Below are 19,829 nucleotides of genomic sequence, written 5' to 3' on the forward strand. Positions count from 1 at the left end.
ATCAAAATATGTAGCGACCCTAAAAGTATGTACTTATTAAGTTGAGTATAAGATGTAATGATCCTACGCGTGCATAATTTTCTACGTCACCTGGTAACGAGTGAGAGAGGTGAAATCATTAAAAACGGAACAATTTGAAAAGTGACTCAAGCTTTTGAGTTCTTTGCGCTTATCATTAGGAATCCATAACAATCTGATGATGAATTGTCGAATTAGACAAATGCAAAAATGAGGTATCTACAACATCGAGACTCTATCAAAACATAAGTGGTCGATAATGTATTTCATCGACCACATAACACCAATCATCTATCAAAACATTTAACAACATTAGTGTTCAATGATGCTTTTCATCGAACACTTGGTCTACATAACACCAAGCATCGACCACAAGGTAGAAATTCAAGTGTAGACTTTTTTGAAAACCTTTCTAACTTATTTTTTCTAATAAAACTTACTTTGTAGGACGTTCCACTAGTATTGATCGGTAGTGAGTCGAAAATGAGGAAGAACGTCGTGGTTTTGGCAAGAACTCCGGAGGTGGTGACTTTTTCGGTGACCGTGATGGGGGAGGGAAGCTAACCTATTCAAACAGAAGAAGAAGGTGGGGTGCTATCATCAATTGGGGTGCCCTGGTCGCGAAATCAGTTTGTTGGGGTTGCTTAGGGTAAATGGGTTGCCCTAATGAATAACTGGGGTGTCTATAACACGCCCCATGTCGATGATCTGCTTTCATGATTCCGAACGGAAATCTTGAGGAAACCTAAGAAGTCCAAAATGGTTTTAAAACTCGGCAGACCGAGACGACTCGTCCGATTCGTCTCATTATCGTCAACCAACGAGACGGATGTGTTTCTCAGAAAACACGGAGGGCGTTCATTGTTGAATGAGCGAGTCGAATAAATCGGATGACTCGTACGAGACAACCCGGTCTCATTCATGGATGAGATGAGATGCCAAAACGAGTTTTAAAACCATGCTTAGAAGTGATCGAGAAACAATGAATTTGGTTGTGAAGATTGTTGCGGATCGTCTCATCCATCACAAGTTCTTCGATCGTTATCTCAATAGAATCAGCAAATTCATGGCTCATGAGGTGAAGAACAACGAATTGAACTTCGGCGATCTCGTAAATCCTCTCTCTATTTCTCTACTATATCGCTTTTATTGTCTCTATGTAGTGGAATTAATGCTATAAGAATTGTTTCTGTGTTGGAAATTGAAATTGGAGGCACAAATTATAATTCTGAACTCATCTGTAATTATTTTCTTTTAGTGTTGATGTTTTTTCATGGTTACTGAATTATTTGATTCATAGATCTAATAAACGCTTATCAGCAGCTGTTATATGATGTAAAAAATAAAGCAGAATTTTTCTGGGTTTCTGGGAGAACAAAAAATTCATCATTGTATATCCCTATTTGCAATTCACCCCTCAATGCAAAATTGTTAAGACCCAAAGCAATGCTCCAAAAGTACCTAGGCATCAATGGAGTGGAAAACTTAAGTCTTAACCTAAGGATTGTAACATACCCCCACGCTTCAAGGCTGACGCCCTTGTTGGCCCACTTTATGGTGAGCTCCCCCAGTCCCTTGGCCTTCTTTCGAGGTACGAGGTACCCCTTTCTCTTTTTCTATAAGTCACTGCTTCCCAGACTAATCAGGCTGGCCAACTATGGTGGGCCCCTTCTATATCCCATACTATGGCGAGCTCTTTTTTTTTTTTTTTTTCTGAACTCTTTCCGTATCCCATACTATTGAGGAGTCCCTTTTTTTTTAGAACTCCCTCCATATCCTATACTATAGAGGAGCCCCTTTTTCCCTCCATGACTCGAACCCTAGCCATGGGGTTGGCTCTAATACCAAATGTTAAGACCCAAACCAATGCTTCAAAAGTACCTAGGCATCAATCGAGTGGAAAGCTTAAGTCTTATCGTAAGGATTGTAACAAAAATTGTCTCCTCTAGTGTTTTCTTGCAAATTTCTTAATTGGTCTCACATCTCAGATGTGAAGACATGCTTTTTTATACATTTATTCAGATCTTACAACATATGGGTGAATGAAATTCAGCATCATATATACGATGCTGCAATTTTTGTTTTTTTCTAAAGCACAACTTCCATGTGAAGTCGTATCTCTTTACTTTAATTTTTTCTCATTTTTAAAGATTGTTTCCTTTAGAAAAACTAGATAATTATTACAACTGTTAAGTTGCAATCTTTTCTTTTGACTCATTGGTGTCTATTCGGTCCCAACCATTGTTCATGATGGTATTTAAGAACCAACTAATGTTTATGTAAAGACACCTATGTGTCTGCTTCAGATTAGATATAACAGAGAAAATGCATATTGTCTTTCTTTCCCTGTCCTGCTTTACTTTATTTCTGCAATTTAGATTTCTGTCATTACTTTTCTGTTTGAGGTCTAAAATTACTATCAAATTTGTTGTGATCTTGAGATTAGGAATGCTTCCTTCCCGAGATCAAAGCAGTTGAATCTTGGGAGTTGGATGCCTAAATAACGTAGGCACTAAGTGCATGGAAAATTCTACCTTTAGGATAAGGTGTACAACTTTTGCTTTGTTAACTGCTATATCCCATAAGTTGTTTCTTTTTTCATTTTTTTTTTCCCGATGTAGTACCAAACCACTGCTTTTTTTTTTTTCTTTCTAAAATTAAATGTAGACGATCAGGATCCCGTAAGTCACACTCTTCCAAATTTTGTTTCTTGTTATTTATGGGTTTAAAATTTCTCTTTTATTTTCTATTGAACAAATTATTATCCAGTGACAATTACATTCTCAACAATGGGACGAGTGTTTCTCAATAATTTTGTGATCGGCTAAACCATTCTTAGATACTAGTGGCATTAACCTTATAAACACTTTCCCCAATTGGTGGCATGATCCATATTTGTCTTAGAGATTGGGATTGGTGTGGTTGGTTCCAAATTGAGATAGGTCCAACTTGATCAGTGAACATTGGGTTTCAGTTAAGAAAGGTGGCTTAAGACTATGACCCATTTCCTTAGTGGATAAAGAAGTGACGTGGGATCTCATGTATGCAAGCATGTTTTCAGCACAATAGGGGTTTTAGGATCTATCATCCTCATAGAGACCAAAGACACAAAATATAACTTTGGAGCTGTCACTAGGGAGGGTGTTCCAACATACTAGGGCTTTGATGTGCTCCAACATGATCTTGATGGTGACTTAGACTTGGTGGATGCTGTGATGGGTGCCATCATGTTCTTGGTGTAGTAGAGTCCCCACCAAGATAAGGGCTCAAATGAGATTGCAGATTTAAGGACTCTCATTAGAAGCCTTCCAACATAAGGGGACTTTAGCATGTTCTTGATGGTGACCTTTGACTTCCTCAAATTATCATGTTTTGAATTTCTTTTATTTTTCGCATTGCAGCTATCTTGTATATTTTGTTGTCACCTCCATTTGTATATCCATTCTCCCTCTGCTAATTAGAGCTTAAACCCAAGTTTTGGAGAGAACGAATAGAACGTCATTGGGAATTGTAGGTTAAATCACTTTAGATCCTTGATTCCAGATTAGGGAGCTTTTGCATTTTTCACGTTTTTCTTGTCAAAGATGCATCTTAGTGTGAGTAGGGAAGAAAAGAGTAGAATAGGAAAGGAGGCATGTTATATTTGATGTGTAATCGATATTGATTTTCTCTTCCTTGCATTCTTCTCATACGTCTTCTTTTATGTTTATAATGAGCTCCCTTATGTTCCTAAAGTTTGTAATAATAATTTTAATTTTTTTCTATATCTTCCTGGAATTATATTAATTCCCTAAAGAAGCATAGTTTTTTTTTTTTTTTTTTTAATTAGTGTAAATTTATTAAGATGAGAGAATAGCAAATACAACCGGTAGTCGAGATGACCGACCACAAGAAAAAAGTTAAAAGTTACAGAGACTTTCATTTAAAAACAAAGTCCTCAAAAAATACACCCTTAAACTCCGGACATAACTTGCACCAAAAATACATCATACTCAAGACACTCAAAATCAAATCGTGAATTGCAGAAGCCACCCCTTTAAAAATACATCAAACCCAAATGAATTTGAACGGGAATTGCAAAGGATTGGTAGGAGTGATCATACTTGCGACGAACGAACTAATAGAAAAATTTAGACCTTAAGTATGGATCAACACCCTCACATTGTCTTTTGTAGTTGTCCAATGAGTATGATCATGATGAGTTGTTAAATCTTTTGGGTTTTGAAGTTACCAATCATTAAAATCCCTCCTAAAACCCAAGACCCAGTCAGGCTTGTTTCCCTCGAGATTCAAAAAAGCAGCATATGGCAATCCTTTTTTCAAAGAGAGATTATCTCCCAAAACCTGACCTTATCTCCCCTTCCCACTCTAAACCTCACCCACTTCCTGAAATCAGACCCAACCTGCATAATACCTTTCCACAAACTACACCCATACGTCAATTTACTCTCCCAACCGTTGCTATTTAGCCAACGTGCTCTTGATTGGAGTCAGCTTTTCTCTTTTAGGTAAGTACTTTCTTTTCCACGAACTTAACCATTACTTCATTAATCTCCTAAACCAAATCTATCCTATACCCAAATATCCTAAATCCCCATTTTTCTTACCAAAATCAAATTCCATTTTCTTATATTGAGATTGTAGTCATACTTTACTTGCCCAAAATCAAATTCCATTTTCTTATCTCTCCTATTGTCACCCAAATACCCTAAACCCTTAATTTCAAAATGTTATAATTGGAAATGTTTTGCAATTGTTGCCCAAATCCTTAATCCTTAACCCAATCCCCAACTAGATTTCCCTATATCTCATATTTTTCCAAAATCAAATTCCATTTTCTTATCTCCCCTCATCCGTCCTGCATCAGCTTTGGTATTAAAGCTAAAACCTGGAATAGATAGAGATGGTATTGGAAGTTAGAACCAGATTTGTTTTACCTTTTGGGAAGTCATTCAGGGTATTGTGTAGTGATGGATGAGGAAAATTTGATTTTCACAAGTTTTTCTGAGAAGCTTTTGCAAAATTTTGAAAATAAGACTTACTGTGGTTATCTTGATTATGGCTATGTCGTTTAGTTCCGTCAGGGAAGTTTTATCTATAGTGCTGAGTGCAAGGTGATTCCTCTAAAAGATTGTCATATTGTGTTGGGTCGAGATTGGATCTCACATGTACAAGCTACGTTTGTATGTGTTACGTCAAGCAGACAATATCTACTCAAGGTATGTCCATGGAAATCAACTCCTGTGGTACCATCAGTCCAATAACAGATTGAAGAAAAAGACAAATCAAACATCAGTTTTAAAAGATGGTGTGCCTATAATTCTAAAATCAACACTAGAACAAGATCATGAAGTAGAAAATATGTTAAAAGAGCCTAAGGAAGATCTTTTGGAGGCAACATTTACAGTTTGTTTTCATGATGTAGTTATTCCATCACTACCTCAGACTGATCTAATCATCTCAAACAAGTACAATGGAGACTTTGCCAAGATAGAAGATCGCAATTTGAAGTTAATAGTTCATCACAAGTTCAAGACACGAGGATGAATCTTCGCTAAAGGGGATGAATCACAAGTTGTCATGATCATTCTCAAGCACTTTAAAATTTGAGGACGAGTTTTCTCCAACCAGAGGAGAATAATGCGGAATGCAATTGATTATGAGATTTATTACAATTTTATTTCTCCAATGGCGAAATCTTCCCAATCGAGCAGAATTGATGGGGATATCAAATTTTAGAGAGTAGATTTTAGTTTTTATCTAGATTTCTATTTTAGGACTTTATTTTCCTGTTTTTTGGACTTATTTTGATGTTTTATTGGCCCATGGTCTTATTATAATATTTAGAGACAGTTTACTAACTTTATTTTGTCTTTTATTTAAGTTTATTAGGTTTTGAAAATTAGGAGAGAGAAAATTACAAAAATTAGATTTATTTATTTGGTATTTTAGTTTGACTAGGATTCTTAAATTTATTTTCTTTATATAGACTGTATTAGGGTTTTTTTTTTTTTCTTTTTAATTATTGAATGAACCATGATGAATAAAAAGAAAGCTTGAGTTTGATCTTTCCAACAATAGGTGTGGTGTAAGGCCATTTTGGAGTGAGTCCAATATCTCTTTCTTCTTCTAATCTTTATTTTTCTTTATTTTTATTCTTTTAATTTTCTTGAAATCTTGAATTCTTGAATCCATCACGAATCATTTTCTTGATTTTCTTTTAATCCTTTGTTCTTGATTTTTTGATTCTTGAAATCCCTTTCTTGATTCTTGAAACCTACAAACCCCATTTTGTTTTAGCATTTAATCATTCTCTACTTTCTTTAACCCTTACTTCATTAAGCTCTTAAACCAAATCTACCCTATACCCAAATACCCAAAATCCCCATTTTTCTTACTAAAATCAAATTCCATTTTCTTATCTCTCCTATTGTCGCCCAAATACCCTAGACCCTCCCCTAATCCAAATACCCTCAATTTTGTAATTTCAAAATGTTATAATTCGAAACGTTTTGCAATTATCGTCTAAATCCTTAATCCTTAACCCAATCCCCCACCAGATTTCCCTAAATCACTTATTTTTCTAAAATCAAATTCCATTTTCTTATCTCCCCTCATTCATCCTACATCAAGCCCCTTGCTACAGCCCAATCAAACCATCAATCACCTTCTTCAACCTATTAGCCAACACCTTTGCTATTACCTTATACATTGACCCCAATAAGCTAATTGGTCTGAAATCCTCTAAATCCCCTGCACCTGCCTTTTTAGGAGTCAAAGCTATGAAAGAACTATTTAAACCATAATCCAAAAAATTCCTTTCCTTGAAATCCCTGAACACATTCATCACGTCCTCTTTGATTGTAACCCAACACCTTTTAAAGAAAGCCATAGTAAAATTGTCTGGGCCTGGGGCCTTTTCCCCACTTAACGAATTTAGCGCCCCTCACACTTCCTCCTCTTCAAAGCTCCTTTCTAACTAATCCTTCTGGTGTGAAGAAATTGATCATAACTCCAAAAGCTCAGAGACAAATCTAAACTCTTGATCTTCCTCAAATAGCTTTTTATATAACTTGACAATCCTTTGTCTAATCCTCTCCTCCTCTTCCACAAACTCCCCCTCAATTGTTAAGTTTCTAATGTGATTTTGACTCCTAAACTTGGCCGCCTTATGGAAAAATTTAGCGTTGTCTTCTTCCTTCAACCATTTGACTCTCGATTTTGCTTCCAACTCACTTTTTCCATCAAGGTCATCTTTGGAAACTCCGCTCTTAAATTGGTTTTTTTCAACTTCTCTCCTCATGAAAGCCCTAAACTTTCCTCCTTTTGATTTAACCACCCAATTTCATCAAGAATGGATTTCTTTTTGGCCTCAACATGCCCAAAGACTTCTACATTCCACTCTTTAATTTTCTCTTTTAATGCCTTGAGCTTACTTTTGAAAATAGACACTAGGCTTTTGAAAAATTGGAACTCCTATCATTCATCTACCTTTTCACAAAAACCATCATGGAGCAACTACATATTCTTGAATCGGAAAGGTCTAGGACAAGACAAGATAGTGCCACTTTGAAGCACAATTGGGTAATGATCTGAGATTGGATTTGATAAAGAAGTTTGAGACAAGCCACTAAAATAAAATGATCCTCCCAATCACTTGAAACCAAAAATCTATCCAATCTAGACATTTTAGCAACCTCCTGATTATTGGACTAGGTAAACGATCTTCCTTCCAAAGGTATATCTTCTAGAGAGTACTCATTAATGAAGCGCCCAAAATCTCACATGCTCTTGACCCCATTCTTCTTGCCCAAAACTTTAATAGTATTGAAATCTCCCCCTATACACCATGGTTTGTCCCAGTACCCAGCCACATCCCTCAACTCGTTCCAAAATTGATAGTCTCTCTAACTCCTTATTCGGTCCATACACGCCTATAAAAACCCAACTATAGTCCTCATCAACACCCTTACACAACACAGAAACTGAGAAAGCTCCCATAAGAGGATCCTCAACCTCAATTCTATCCTCATTCCATAACAATAGAATTCCCCTAGAAAAACCAATCGTCGCTTGCCAAGACCACCCTATATTACCACCCCACAATTCCTTAATCCTTAATTCGTCACACTAACTCCAATTTGACTCCTGAAGAGTTACCATGTGAGCATTCCAAGACCTTAAAACCACTTTGACCGCTGCCCTTTTCCTCCTATTTCCCAAGCCTCTAACATTCCAAGATAACAACTTAATCATTAGAACTTTACCCTACCCTTGTTTTCCTTCTCAATCCCTCGATCCTAAGTACTGGTTCATTCAAGCTCCTCATCAAGCCATCTACTTCCTTTTCCAATCTGGGTCTTCTTTTGCCTAACACCGGTGTCCCACTTGTAACCCCCAATGCTATACCCTATTGGTTTTCCCCGCTCTCAAGCATTGTAGATCCCCTAAAATCTGACACATGTTCTAGTTTGTTATTCAAGAGCTTATTCAGTTTTATTGGGACCCTCACTTCTTTGTTGCCCCCTACTGATACCTTCAAAATAAGTGTTGGCGTCCTCTGCTTCCTTGTCGGGAAGACTCCCATTGACACCGCTAGACTTGACATTCTCCCAATTAACCATTCCCATGTCTCCTTCTTAAGTTGCTCTCTTAAGACCTCATCCTCTGTATCAAGATTTGAACTTGGATCAATGGGGAGATCCAGTGAGCTTTCCTCACCTTAACCTCCCCCCCTTCTGCAAACTTTCTCCCAGCCTGAAGCGCATTGGAAACAAAACCCAGCTCCCCTGGGTATCGGTTCTCTGAGGAGAAAACCCAAAATCCACCAGCCCCAACTACTCAGCCTGATCAACTTTCGATTGAGCAAACCCCTCCGACCTTGCAAGGAATGTATCCTTACTAATGTAAAGAATTTTCCTGTCATTATGAACACATGCAAGAGCTCACCCACCAGGATTTTCTATAGAATGGGTGGAGAGTAAGCAAAAATAGAATGGAATAGCCCAACAGAGTTTTGAAGAGAGCAAAGAAGAGAAAACAACCAATTTTGAAGGGCTTGAAAAGAGTTCGGATCTGAGCTGATTCAAAGGGGCTTCTAAAATCCTTTGGGGGAGAACTTTCCTTACCATACAAACCTGGGGATAGGTCAAATTGAATAGGATTCTCTTGTACCCTCAAGTCTAAAAGTAATCACCTCATCGCTCTTTTAACAAGGATCAGAGCCTCCATGATTGTGCTTCCAAGAAGTTATTCGTTTGCATAATTGTAGACTTGTAGGCTAGTCACCCATGTTTGAAGGAGAAATAGTGGAATTATCACCATGTTCGAAGGCAAAATAGTGGGGTATTGGAGTTGGTAACTAACTTCCCTTATATTCAAAATTTAAATTAAAGGAATGCTTTGGCATTGTCCTTCAATATAAGCTGGGTTTTTCCAATTGATTGCTTGTCTCTTTTCAAAAGTTAGTCCTCAAACCCTTTCTTTGGCAAGGAAAAAAAGCTTTGGGCCTTGCTTCCTTTTGCAATATGCTGGGGCACTTGGTTATAAAGGAATAGGAGAATATTTTCATGGTTGGAAAGGGTGGATCACGACATAATTTTATTTATTCTTGGCTTTCTATTTTATTGGTGTAAAGGGGATGTAGCTTTTAAAGGGGTGTTCTTTTAGGATTTTGTTTTTAGATGGGATGCTTTGTGTTCTTCATGAGCTCTTTGGAGGTTGTGGGGCTTGTAGCTTTTATTGTATCCTTGATTGGTCATCTCAACCACCTTTCGCTTTTCTATTAATAAAATTTCTTTTACCTATAAAAAAAGTATATATATGTGGCAAAGATTGTCATATTAGTGTTGTCAAAGACACATAGTTGTCTAGGCAAGAACCAAAGTCTAGGACTTAATCACTTAAACAAGTTGACCAAAGTCTCCAAGATCTAGAGGCTCAAGCTGTTGCTCAGTTGACTAGGCTAGCAATTGGATGTTGCTACGTTAGTTTTTATGTATTCATCCCTTTTAGTAAAACTAATTTTTATTAGTTTACTTTTCTCATGTGGTCGTAAACTACTATTTCCTTCTTTTTATCTTCTGGGGTGCATTTTTTAGTATCAACCATGATCTTGTGGTTGCAATGCAGTAAGTCAACCAATTTGTGCAACAAGCTCAAGCCTGGATGGAAATCCTAGAGCTTTTGTTAAACGAAACAATTGGAATTGCTAAATGATCACAAATTTAGCAACCTAACTAAGAGCGAGAGGTTGGAAAGGAAAAGTTCAACAAATAGCTGGAAAAACTCCACCTCTTGAGGCTTCAAAAGGAAACACCATTAATATCTATATGAAAATCGAAGAAAATTACTTGGAACTGGAAGGATTTTCTATTCAATTTTATTAAAATATAGAACCCTTAAACCTATAAAGTCTTCTAAGAATAGTTATAAACCGACAATAAACCTTTTCGTAAACAAAATAAAATATGATGGTAATAAACAAACAAGAATTATAAATTTTACTCTATCACTCACTCCTACAACTAAATTTGAACTTCAGAAATCTCTTCACTGCATTGGCAACATGCTAAATTATTTGTGCATAATAATTTTTATATTTTTTTGCAAATAGATATGATACATTTTTCGCTATTTTGCAAAGTTGTATATGATACATTTTTGTAATAGCAAAAAAATTTTATTGAAAGAGAAAAAAGGGGGTCAAGATGACCAACCAAAGGGTACAAAGAGGGCAACCAGGACTAACTATGAACGAACTAGCTTACAAATTTTATCCCATCTTAGCTACGTGGTAAGATGTGTGGAGGGTTGTTCCCGCGTCCTAGGTTCAACCACCCTTGAACCCATACGTCTTATGTTAACTACTAACCACTAATTATATTACCTGTACTAACCAAACATTTACCTATAATAAAAAAAAACCCTGAACACCTTAAACGCTTTCCCCCAAAAAACAAGAAAGCCATGATTTAAACCATAATGTCTTGAACAAGAAGCTCTTTCCCTTCAAAAGTGCGTCTGTTCCTCTCCTTCCAAATGCCCTAACAAATCGCAAAAGGAGTGAGACCTCACAAAACGTTTTTTACTTGTTTGCAAAAATGTATAATGTCACTACTGTCATCTTTGTTCAAAGTTACTGTCGAGCAAGGATACAATTTTACAATATATGTTTGGTATACACTATTTGAATTATACTACCAATAAGCTTGCTTGGTTTTGGTCAAACACCAGTTGTTTTCAGCGACTTAATTGCTTTCCAAATTCCAGTGTATCTTTCAGCTGACTTCAAAAGTGGGTTATATGCCAACTCTGGGTGGAAAATTGGTTTAAGAAACTGAAAGATTAAATGTATGAAAGGTGATATATTCGATTCGGAATTTTAGCAAAACCCATGTTAAACACCACAATATCCCTTATCTTTTCTTTTCTGTGTTCGTTTTTTTTACTGGATTTTTAAATGTCAAAACTGAGCAATACTTGGAACTTTTATATTTCATAGCTTCTCCATATGCCGAATTTCTATTGATAAATTCCTTGGACTTCTGGTAGAGTCTAAACAGTTCATTTTTTATATCATTGCACGAGATTTTGTTATGATCAAATGCCATGATGGATTGAAGGAATGATGCTAACACCGAAAGTCTATCTTGTCAATATTCATTATGTGATAACATTTAACTCAAATCTCTACTTAAACTCACCACCAATAAAAACAAAAAACAAAACAAAAACAAACAAACCAATAGAGAAAAAAAATTGTTTTGGATTTGTGCCATGACATACTCAATATGTAATTATGCATGCAATAGGGTGAAGCCACTAGAGTTCTCACCATAAAAATTTCTCCATAATAAACATATCTACGGAAGGACATCAAGTAATCTGAGTTATCAAGTCTTGTGACTGGTGATATCATGGACTGAAAGAGTCACAGTGATTTTAGGGGCCTGTACAACTATGACATTTGGGACATCAGGACAGAGGTTGTCAATACATATCCAAGCTACATCATCAACAGTGTTTGTCACAATCCTTTTTTTCTTTTATCCAAGCTTGGGACCAGCAGTGCAGGGTAAAGCTCGACCTTGATGGAGTTCATGGCAGTGCACGTCCTATTAGAAATTGGGGGCAAATGAAAATAAATCATGGGTCTCCCGTTTCGATCATGGTTACGATTTCAACCTTCTTATACTTGTAGAAATAAAGAAGAAAGTTCCTGGTTTTCATTTCCCTTTGATTTATACTTCTTGGTGTTATGGTTTATGTCCTTAAAAAAATAAATACGTAAGAACTTATTAATAACCCCTTTATGCCTTTTTTTGGTTTATTTATGTTTATACTTTTTTGCTAATTGGGTTTTGATTTTGATTTGTGGAATTTCTCTTCCAGGTTAGATGGGATCTTTCAAGGCCATTAAGCAGACACAAGCATTGGATTTGTGCAAAATTTCTTAACAAAGCACGCATTTATGTTCCGGTATAAATGGAACCTTGTTATGCTAATTCAAGCAGTAATATTGAAGTAGTTGCTTCTCCATTCTCTTAAATTTTTTAATAGAATTCATTCTATTGGATAAAACACTGATTATCATCTTTCCACATTTGAAGCTTATCGATTAATGCACTGGTATCTAGTCACATGGTTCAACCCATGAATAGTTAAATTCATTTAACATTCTTAATGTTAATTTCTGTTGATTCATGAATTTATTGCTCTTCTTGCCATTTTTAATATTTTACTTAGAGGTGTGTAAAGGCTATCTTGTTACATCACTTTGTAACAGATCTAGAACTTAGATGAGAGTTAAGTGACATGACTGAATTATAATGAGTTTTTTTCTTTCTCTCTTTCTTAGATGGTTTGTTTTCGGGTGGGGATGGGTAAGTTGGACTTGAACCCACATCCCCCACATTTGTTTTTGTCATTTTTGTGGTTGACTAAGTTTTATATCCTTCCTTAGTCTTAGGAAGTGTGACTACATAGAATCAGAATGCAACAACTTAAAAACTAAAAATATAAAAATATAAAAATATAAAAATATAAAAATATAAAAATATAAAAACAGGTAGGGCTTTATGACTAGATGGTCTTCTAATGGAAATATGGATTTGCATGAAATTTTTGGGATTGTCTTGGCTAACTAAGCTATTCAATAATATATTAAAGACTAAAAATGTGTCCGATTAATGGAGCAAAAGCCACATGGCACCTATATATGAGGATAATGGAGACATTCAGAGTTAAATCAATTATCAAGGTATTAAACTTATAACCCACACAATGAAATCATGGGAAAGAATGATAGAACAAGGATTAAGCCAAAAGATGAATGTATTGGAAATGAAGTTGGTTTTATGTTGGGTAGATGAACCATCTAGGCAACTTTTTATTTAGGTAACTAATAGAAAAGTACAAATAAAAGAGGTAGCATTTCATATAGTTTTAATGATTTAAAGAAAGCAAACGAAAAAAGTACCTAGAGAGCTAATTTTATGGGTATTGGGAAATAGTGTAGTCTCAAGGATGCATTGACATAATTAAGAAAATGTATGAAGGGGCTAAGATTAGTGTGAGGGAAAATGGAGAGGAGACAAATGAGTTCTTAGTTACAATTGGTTTACACTAGGATTGGATTTGAATATTTATTTTTTTTGCTCTACTTATAGATGAAGTAATTGCTCATATTCGAGAGCACATTGGTGTATATTATTTGTGGATGTATAGTTGATGAAACTAGAGTAGGAGTCAACACAAAACTAAAATTATGGTGAGAGGTGTTGAAATCAAGGGTTTTAGAATAAATAGAACCAAGATTGAATATAGGGAGTGTAAATTCAATACTAACACCCAAGAGGAGGAATATCCAGTAAACTTGATGATCTAGAAATACCCTTAAGTGATCATTTATGCTATCCTAGGTATATACACGATGTATTGAATTTCGATTTTGAAATGCCAACTTAGCTAAGTGGTAAAACGTGTGGAATGTTGTTCCCATGTCCTAGGTTCAAACCCCCTTGAACCTAACTTCATTTACTAACCACTAATCCTATACCTATAAAAATATAAAAAAATAAAAAAATCGATTTCGGTTGGTCTAGAAATGGAAATATTTCGATCAGTTTGGAAATTAATGCAATTGTTGGAAATGATAGTAATATTGAAGAAATTCTCATTAACTATATAGAAAATTATAAAATAGGCATTAAAATACACTCATTAAGTCATCAAAACATAATAAACTACCATGTGGAGTGTGAAATTGAAGATCAACAACATTTTTCTATGCATATGCACAAGTATTGAGAGTCTAACAGTGGAAATAAGAATAGCAATGTTGCGTTAACTACATACAACTTAATATGTAAAACACTAAAATGAAGAAACTATACTTATAAAAAAAATGAAGAAACTATTAAGTATTGCATTTATATGTTATTATATTTCTTATATTTTTTACATAAGTATGAATAAATTGCTAATGCATCCAACTAATTAAGACATGGCTGATTGTATGCGCGCTTATATAAACGTGGAATACTAATATGCTTAGAATACATTACAATAAGATGAAATAGATAACTAACTAATCATAATTCATTTAAATTAACAGATGAATGTTATATGCAATTTTTTATTAGTAAATACTATGTGTAATTTACAAGTTCTTTCTAAAGACAATAAAGAATATTTCGATCAAAATTTACTATTCATCGAAACATTTCCATCGAAATATTGCATTTTTATTCATAAAATTTGATGATTTCAATTGAAATTTACTATTCATGAAATATTTCACGAAATGAATAGTGATTTCCTCTTAAATATATACAAAAAGAAATTGTATGTTAAATTTCATGTTGGAACTTGTTGAAATGGAAATATTTAGGTATATTTCGTGGAAATATGTCGAAATTTAATATTATGGGTATACATAAGGATGGAGATATTGAGGAAGGTGTTGCCCATAGAATCAGAGTAAGATTAAACTAGAGATGCACTTCTAGATTGCTATGTGACATACACAACAATTAAATTTAGAGGAAAATTTTATAAGACAACTATAGTTTCTAGAACGAAATATTGGGCAGTCAAGAAACATCACGCTAACTAAGTGAGCGTAGTAGAGATGAGGATGTTAAGATGGATGAGTAGAGAGATTAGGAAAGATAAAATTTGAAAAGAACACACTTGGGAAAATGTATGAGTATCTCCAATAGAATCAACTAAGACGAAGTTGATTGAGATGGTTTTGCATATTCAATGTAGGCCAATTACAAAGCCAACTAGAAGAAATATTCAAGTTAAAGGTTCTAAAAGAGCAAGAGGAAGGCCCAAAAGAACATAGATGGAGATTGTGAAAGCAAATAGGGACACTCTTTCACTAGAAAAAGATGTGGTTCCGGACAGAGTGGAAAAGAGAAAAGGTGCCAGCTTGCTTAGTTGGTAAAATCTATGGGTGATGATACCATAGATCTAGGTTCGATTCCCACCATCACCGAGTTACTAATTTCATTAAGAACACACTTACCAAATGGCAACACCAAAAATTTTAGCAGGTACTAGCTAGCTTAGTTGATTAGGCTTTAGGATGATACCAGAGACCTGGGTTCGATTCTCGCGGGCACCGAGTTAATGAATTCATTAGACACTTACTAATCCCAAAAAAAAAAAAAATCCATTTAGCCGACCTCAAATATTCTGGATAAGGTTTTCACGATGATGACAATTATTGTGGTAGTGGTTCCATTGTTCACTTCATTTTTATTTTTTCTCTTATATAACTTTTCACAATGTGACCAGATGTAGTTGACTTTATAGAGTTGTTGACCAAGTCCAACTAAAGGTGGTGATTTATGATATTTCCTCCAGTGACTATTTTGTTAAGTTGACATTTTATTTGTTTTTCCTCATAAAAGAATTTTGTCTGAATCATAAAGCCTGGTTTGGAATGCCTTTTCCTCTCAAAAAAAGAAAAAGAAAAATGTTTGGATCACCGATTGTGCACATAAAATATAATATTTGCAGGAAAAACTTTTGAAAATATCTTTTTGAAAGATTACAGTCCTAATGCATCCTAGTCTTTTCCAAAAATAATTAAAATACATCTTAAGAAGAAAATAAGGCCATTTGTTTGTATAAAGGGGGAGGATCACTTTTCTACAGAGTTATATTTCTCGACACTTGAAGGGATGATTATTGGACACTCAAAATTTGTCATTATTAAAATGGTCTTAACTTGTCCTCATAGCATCTAATGTTCCAAACAAATTTGAGCAGTTTTTTATCTAATTAAACATACTATTTAAGTTTCTTTGTTACTCAATGCTTACATGCAACCATACACATATAAGTTCAATACACAAAAAGTTTTAAGTGTGTCTGATCTGCCTCCGTACACGGGTGTCACGTGCTCATGTATCGTGCCCCAGTTCGACCCGTGACCCTCTTATATTCATAGTCGTGCCTTCCCCATCAGATCGGTCTTTTGGGATAAATGGTTTGTCAACATGGTATCAAAGCGCTAGGTTCGTATAGGTCACAGGTTCAAGTCTCTTCGAGGGATTTTCCACTTATGGTGGGTGAGGGGGAGTGTTGAGTGTGTGTTATCCGCCTCCGCTCCCGGGTGTCACGTACTCATATATCGTTCCCCAGTTCAACCCGTGACCCTCTTATATTCATAGTTGTGCCTTTCCTAGATCGGTCTTTTGGGGTAAATGGTTTGTTAACATAAAGCACGTCTTGATGAAAAGTTAGATACTTGGTACCCTCTCATCGCCTACCATGTTTGCTGTCTTTCAGTTGCAATCTGCTTCATCTTTTCAGGAGCAGAAGTTTGTGATTCTATTCATCTGTAATAAAACTGAATACTGCTCAAATTCATTATTCACCCTTTCTTTGTTTTTCAGTCTTGGCATATTGAAAAACCTCATGCCTTGATGGATATGATTCGCAATGAACTTAATATAATTTCTGAGCCAGGTAAGCAACGAAAAAAAAAAATCCTGTTTAGTATAGTCTAGGATTTGAATTGTTGCTTGCAAGGAGATAAAACCCTGAAGTTTATATGATTCGAAAGGCTTCTTTTTCTTTCCCTTCCATGTGATGGTAAGAGTTGAAGTTTATATGGTTCTTGTGTGCATCTTTTTTTTTTTTTTTTTTTGCTATTTTGTAGCAATTAAAATATGGTATCAGTAAATATAATGTATTTAGATTAACCAATTTGTTATCCTTTAATCTTACTGCAGCTTTCCTTTAACATTTGAATGCGATTTTTCAGAGTTGGACCACTATTCACTGCTCTAATGGTTATATGGTCCTTGTGTGCATTGTTGTTTTTTTTTCTTTTTTTGTTGCTATTTTGTAGTAATTAAAATATGGTATCAATAAATATAATGTATTTATTTTTTAAGTTAGTATAATGGTAAAAATGTTCCCATAACAATATAATGACCATCATTTAACATAAAATGTTAAAATGAAGTCCCTCAATTAATGATAACATTAAGAGCTACATGAAGTTATAGATAGGTCAAAATCTCGGGCCACACTGTTAATTGGGCCGGCAGCCCTTCCCGTCATGCCAGAAATTATCTGGAATGTGATGAACATTTTTCAATGTATGGTTCTTTTCCTATTTTCTAGCAACAAAAATATATTATCAATAAATATGGGGTTGAGATGCATAGACTTACAAAAAGTAAGAAACTCATTGACAAACACACAATCCTGACGGTTGAATAGGAAAATATGTTTTGTATCCTTAGTATACATGTTTTATTTGGATCACTGGATTTCATGTTTTAACAGTAGGGATTTCATGTTTGTTTGTGAGTTTATTTCTCACGAGTCTGCTGATCCTGAACCATAAATATAATATATGTATTTTATTTTTGAAATTATTAGAATGCTAAAATTGTTCTTGTAACAGCATAATGGCTATCATTTGGCATAAAATGTTAAAGAGAAGTTACTCTAACAATGAAAAGAAGAAGTTAAAGATAGGAAAAAGTCTTGGACTGCACTATTATATAAGGTGGGCAGCCCTCACACCAGAAATTATATGTAATGCCATGAACATATTTCAGCATATTCTCACAGCAAAACGAATAAAGACATTGCCCCAAGGAGAAGTTTGTCAAGAATTAAATTCTTGGCATTACCAAACATCCCTAGAAGTCTTGTAAGTTTAAGATTTCATATTGGAAAAAAGGAAACTTGCAAACTGAAGCCAGCCTACATTATATCTATAAGTGTTATGGATGAATATTTTTCCAAAATTGTCAGTTTTAAGTTAATAAGAATATCAGTAGATTTTGGTGAATGATATTATAGTTTATGAAGAAAATAATTTATGAGTTCACATTAGTCTGAAGAAAATTGATTCGGAGCTGTTTTTTCTCTTTTTCGTGTAATTGGATTGTGGACAATGCGACAATAACTGCATTGATTCGTTTTTGCCACAACTGACTAAGCGACAATTCTCTCCGTCGCCACGTGCTGGGCATGATATCATGTGCCACAGTCACAACGTCTACACGTGCGCTATTACTCGTCACGTGAACTACGTTGCTTATCCTCAACACATTTGTCCTTGAATATCTACATCTCAACACCTCTATATAGCAGCATCTCCCCCACCCCACCCACCTATACCTCTAACCCCTCCACCCCCACCAAAAAAAACTGCCCTGGACTCAGAAACTTTTTCAGAGTTGGTGAAATGGTTTCAACCTTGAACAAGGATGGTGGCCTCCGACGAAAAAGAGTGATGGGACCGTTCAAGGGTGTTCGAATGAGAAAATGGGGCCGTTGGGTTTCCGAAATAAGAATACCTCAGAGCAAAACTAGGATTTGGTTAGGCTCTTATGATGCTCCTGAAAAGGCTGCTCGTGCATATGATGCCGCACTTTACTGTCTCCGTGGTAAGAAAGGGACATTCAATTTTCCGGATGAAAAAAGGCCTGAGATCCCAGACGATTCGTCGACCCCTCTATCAAAAGAAGAAATCCAAGCAGTCGCAGCAAGGTTTGCGATATCCAATTGCATGTTGGATCCATCCTCGGAATCTTCATTTGTAGCTTTTAACAACTCGCAAGAGTTACCTGTTATGGATGATGGAGTGGAGGCCACATGCAAGGTTGGCGAATCGCTTTCTATAGTTGGTGAGTCAGGTGAATCTGACATGTTTTGGCCAGAGAGTTTCCTGCTTGATGAGCCCCTTATGCTTGAGCCTGATTCCTTATGGGCCATTTTAGATGAAACTAAGCATTTCGGTGAAGATTTGATGTAAAATCTATATAGATGATTGTGCTATGTTTCATAATTATATATCTATAAACAGTATGATTAGCATAACTATATCTCTAAATTAATGGTATGCATGTATGTATAAATTTCTTTAATTGGAGTATAATTTTGTTGAAAGAAATTACTGAACCTGCTGTATTTTTTATTTTTATTTTTTACAAAAATTGTTATTTACCCATCTTTTAATTATTATTTTCTCTTGGGAAAATGGTTTTCTGATACAACATTTTGATGAGTCATTCATTATGCCCTTTTGAGTTGAATGTATGTTCATAGGAAGGGTACTAAATTGTGAATGGTGACCTTGGTAAAAATAAATAATTACGACTTTTTTTGTAAATATTTATAAACATTGCTGGTACAAATTAATGTATAATTTGAGTTGCCTACACCCCTTATCTCAAGTTTTTAATCGAACTAATCCATTGACACAAATAGTTTATGGGCGAAAATCGAGCTATTTGGGCCCTGTTTGTGTGTCATCAGCAAAGATTTGC

General features: G+C 35.2%; 1 protein-coding gene across 5 annotated transcripts; it reads left to right on the top strand.

The window, feature by feature from the left end:
* Positions 1 to 694: 694 nt before the first annotated feature.
* LOC147393134 (ethylene-responsive transcription factor ERF015-like) lies at positions 695 to 19,380 on the top strand. 5 transcript variants are annotated; one of them, XM_086454919.1, is made up of 4 exons: positions 695 to 1,129; positions 12,412 to 12,498; positions 16,932 to 17,004; positions 17,271 to 18,673. In XM_086454919.1, exons 1-4 carry the CDS (start codon positions 977 to 979, stop codon positions 17,279 to 17,281), a joined length of 324 nt encoding a protein of 107 aa, XP_086311045.1. In that variant the 5' UTR covers positions 695 to 976; the 3' UTR covers positions 17,282 to 18,673. The 5 variants fall into 5 exon arrangements, with proteins under 5 accessions (XP_086311045.1, XP_086311046.1, XP_086311042.1 ...); XM_086454920.1 differs by having other exon boundaries at positions 17,954 to 18,673; XM_086454916.1 differs by having other exon boundaries at positions 966 to 1,129; positions 16,932 to 19,380.
* The last annotated feature ends 449 nt before the right edge of the window (positions 19,381 to 19,829 follow it).

The sequence above is a fragment of the Akebia trifoliata genome, chromosome 10 (genome assembly GCF_017979445.1).
Source record: "Akebia trifoliata isolate Shusen 1 chromosome 10, ASM1797944v1, whole genome shotgun sequence".
Classification (NCBI taxonomy): domain Eukaryota; kingdom Viridiplantae; phylum Streptophyta; class Magnoliopsida; order Ranunculales; family Lardizabalaceae; genus Akebia; species Akebia trifoliata.

Bases quoted from the DNA above. Each gene is read 5' to 3' on its own strand.
- LOC147393134 (XM_086454916.1), top strand. From the start codon at position 18,746: ATGGTTTCAACCTTGAACAAGGATGGTGGCCTCCGACGAAAAAGAGTG.